Source organism: Symphodus melops (assembly GCF_947650265.1).
Source record: "Symphodus melops genome assembly, chromosome: 6".
In the NCBI taxonomy this organism is placed as follows: domain Eukaryota; kingdom Metazoa; phylum Chordata; class Actinopteri; order Labriformes; family Labridae; genus Symphodus; species Symphodus melops.
This window is the reverse complement of record NC_136696.1, coordinates 6,452,517-6,456,668: the sequence shown is the minus strand read 5'-3', so window position 1 is coordinate 6,456,668 and position 4,152 is coordinate 6,452,517. Positions and strand designations below refer to the sequence as shown.

General features: G+C 39.6%; 1 protein-coding gene across 1 annotated transcript in view; it reads right to left on the bottom strand.

The window, feature by feature from the left end:
* Window positions 1-4,152, bottom strand: part of LOC306826098 (polypeptide N-acetylgalactosaminyltransferase 18-like) — a 135,166-nt gene continuing 131,014 nt past the window's right edge. Inside the window, exon 11 of the mRNA XM_079347206.1 lies at window positions 1-3,720. Coding sequence (XP_079203332.1) covers window positions 3,574-3,720 — 147 coding nt within the window. The 3' untranslated portion in view covers window positions 1-3,573. The remainder of the gene's footprint in view (window positions 3,721-4,152) is intronic.

Below are 4,152 nucleotides of genomic sequence, written 5' to 3'. Positions count from 1 at the left end.
AAGTTGACTGTTTTTCACTCTATCACTGTTCCGTCAATGGTCTTGTGTATTTCTTTGATGATCCTGCGCTTAATGTGCAATGTTCTGTAGCTACAGTACGTCCCAATCCAGGGGATTACATCTTTTGAAAGGACCCAGCCTGAAAAAAAGGTCAAGTGGAGATGGGCTTGACTTTTTACAGTTTTAATGCCCATTTCACTGTTTAACATTTATATCAATTGAACATAATTGATGCAATTGGTTTTCGAATGCGGCCCTCCAATGATTCAGCCCCTGAATTGAGACCCAGCTTCTGGTCCCTGTGATGCATATCTACGAGAACCCACGCCCAACACTTTCAATCTTAAATGTGTAAATTAGTTAGTGAATATTCCTTATTTGTAGAGGTGGAAAAAGAGGTCACACAGGAAAAGATTGTTGCCATTTTCATGTTTTACTGTTTATAAATATTCAGTTTAAATACACTAATAAAATAGCTTGGACATTTTCATGACTCAATATTTTAACAGTTTCCCAAAAATTGAGATACTTTAAAGATTTCAGGATGCACAAACCTGAGCCAACAAAAAGAAGAGAAGATCAACAGAAGGTTTGCTGACAGATGCTACACAGTAGCCGATAGAAAAGTCACCACTGCTCATCGCTCTCAGTCCCTCAGTGGGCTGTGATTGAAACAGAAAATGTTGAAAGGAATTAAAGCCAGATTAATTATAAATAGTCTCATCCTGTTTTTGTGTTGAATTATGGATGATGATTGGTAAAGGCCTGGGCTTTGAATAATAGTATGATTGATTGCAAAGCAGTAATATTTAATTAAAAGCTTCATGACAGCATGTTACTTTTGGAATCTGTAAATGAAAATGATTCAAGTGTCAAATCAGGAAAATTAAGTCATAAATAAAACATACATCCAGGCACCCTAGTATCTCAACCACAGATGGCCTTGAATTGTCCCATCACATGCTCAGAATTGAGACATATTCAACACTGTTGTCAGTGTCTAATTACGAGTTATTGCACGTCTATGGGACTCAAATTTCTTAGAATGACATGAATGAGAAGATCTTTTTGAGAATGATTTCCCACCATGGTTCAGTGTACACTCGAGATGTTTAGAAGAAATACCAGCCTGCTCACATCTCCTTTGTTAAGTTGCTACCTTGTGAATAGCCATTATTCAGAGCAATAAGGTACCCACAGCATTCTTAGAAAAATAACAAAATGATAGAGCACACACACAGTCACGCAGCAGCAGTCTTTCAAGGGAAAATTTCTTCTTTGGATGCTCATCTGTTACGTGAGAAAAACATCAATTTGCAATGTTCACTTCTCTTCTGTTGTAATAATCATCATCAAAAGAAGAGCTTGACCTTGTGCAGCTTGTAAAGGTGGAGAATTTCATGGGCAAATTTGAGGGGCTGCTTCTTTAAAATGTGTTCTAGCGAGGACTGAGGGCCGAAGCATATCCAAGCCTGCACTTGCTCCTTAAATGAGGAACAGGAAGGCGAGCCCTGATGTGTTTGAGTGTTTGGTGAAATATGTATACCACCTAGAATAAGCATTCAAACAGAAACCAAATATTTCAAATCAGGGGTTCACTGGCAATTTCAATGATACGATTTAAAGCTTCTGGGTGAAATGTTGAATTTGTGCGAGTATGCTAGCATTAGCTTGCAGAGCATAGCTGGTAATTAACATTAAACAATGTTTATTGGGGAAAAAAAGGCCTGAAGTTTGTTAGTTTGTTTGTGGGCTTAAGTTAGGTACAATGAGCCATCAGAAATTCACTTGTCCTGCTCACTGCACAAATAGGTGTGTGTTGGGGAGAGGGAGAGAACAGGCTTTTCCAGCCTGTCTGTATGTTGTTGCTGTGTTTACAGGTGACTTTTGAACAGGATTTTCCCAACATTTTAAGTGCTTTGCTTTTGGAGGTAATATAAAGGAATCAATGTTCATTTCAGTATGTTTCATAACCTGATCAAATCTCCCCACAGGAGCTTTAAGTATTGATAAGTTAAACAGTATTATTTGTTCCCTAATTTTTCGGTGAATCTAAAACGTTGATAATATTTACTCATTGAACAGGAACAGTCAGTGTGTGTTTCGGCTGATTTGACTCTATGTTGGGACTATACAAATTTGATCCAGGGAACATCTCTAAAACTGCAATGAATTCTTTCAGCGTTAGATGGATAAAAAGGGGAAACCTATTTTAGGATTTTAAATGCTAAGGTTTTAGGAGTTATCGACCCTTGTTTTCTCCCCTTCATAAATCTGAATAATGTGTTTTGATTAAAACACGCAAATATCTTAAGAATCTGGATTTTGCTGATGTGAAAATTCACTCGCATATCTTTTGCCTTACTTTTCTGTTAATGTCAATTTGTCATCTTGTATCTGACTCGCGTTCAATTTTTGCGGTCATACAAAGCTGATTCACCTAACAGGTGACACAGCCTTAATGCTCTCACATCAACTTGTTAGAGTAAGTATCTCTCAGAGGAGTACACCTGAGATCACCTGTTAGAGAGCTGCTTTCATCAGACTGATGTGCTTACTCTGAAATCCGACCTGCTCTGGTTTTTTAAAGGTGTGCTTTATCTTCTTCAACCCGCACAGTTTCCTCACCACATTCAATGCATCACTGCTGAGAGAACAATCGTTGTATTTTGAGGTGGTATTAAAGGGGCGAGAAGTTGAAAACCTTCTTTTCTGGGTGAATCTCTTGTCAATCATCCAGGCAGGCAATGCGTCTGCCTGGATGATTGACAGCTCTGCTTGTGATCAAATGAATTTCCACGCACACTATGAAACTTTTTATGAAAAGAGTTTCTTTCACAAAGCCTATTTATATCACTCTGTCATCTCCACTTTCACTCTCACTCTTTTGTGATACTGAGGAAATCTGTGGCATCTGCGAGCACACAGGTGGTTTGTAACTCTAATAACTCAAAACCTGACTCCTCCATGTCCTTTTTGTAACTAATCAACCAGTATGCATTGTAAAACTACTATTCACGCACCCTGCAATTTTCCCTCTGCGCACAAACCTACTGAGAGCATGCTCCTCAAATCCATAATGGTGATTGTGTGATGTGACTGAGAAAGTACATGCCCTAGCTTTAACTGAGGACAGCGACCCAGAATTCATCACAGGCCTGCTTCCGCAATAACCGGAGTGCTTACATGATTTCATGAGCCTGTCCCCGGGAACAAGCGACTATATTTCTCATTTCAATTGCGGAGAGGGAAGTTTTAAGAGCCCCAGCTCCATCTGTGAGTGTCTCTTCTCTCAGGTCATTGGTATAAAACGGTTATTAGGTTACTGATGGCCCGTGTCTGATTGAAGAACATCTTTTCCTGTGCAGATTCTCGTTACAAATAGGTCTGCCCTCGAAGCTCATTTTTTGGGCTCTTAATTCCCTGCTTTGGTCAGCAACTTAGTGTGCCAGAACTCTGTGACAGTGGAACCTGGTTTGGCTCTGTTTGGTTTTTCAATTTGAAGCAGCAGAGTCCCTCACTTCAACTCCATGGCCGTCTTGATTAGTCCATCACAAACTGGTGGTCACTGGTTCACTGTGGTAGAACAGTCAGTACGTTAGTGATGGTCCATTTCTGATCAGTGCAGTCCTGAATGGCCAGATGGAAGGTGAACTCTGACTGTTTGCTCTCCACCAGCTCCAAACATCGCTGAGACTCGATGTTTTGGATGGAGCCACCCTGGAGAGAAAAAAACCCCCCAGAGGGATTGAGTTAGATTTACAGATCACAAGCAACAATGCATTACAGCCAGACACTGTTATCGGAAAATGATGCTTCACATCTTTACAGCAAAAAAAAAAGAAGATTTTTTTAACTGATGAAGAAAAATGATTTCTATGTTAAGACTGTACTTGCGAGACTCTGATAAAAATTGTGATTACACTGTTGGTTTTTTGTTTGCTCGTTGGCTGTTTTGTGTTTCAGGTGCCAGTTGGTTTGGCTATGTCATCCTTGATTCAAGAGCAGGCCCCACTTCTTCAATGTGGGAGACAGTATTTTGCTTTTGTACTTTCTTACGTATGAATAAAATGTGAATTTATTTTTAAGAGTAACATCCTTGTCTCCTCAACTGATCTGTCCCTGGTTTTCAGACACCCATGACAAGGTTTT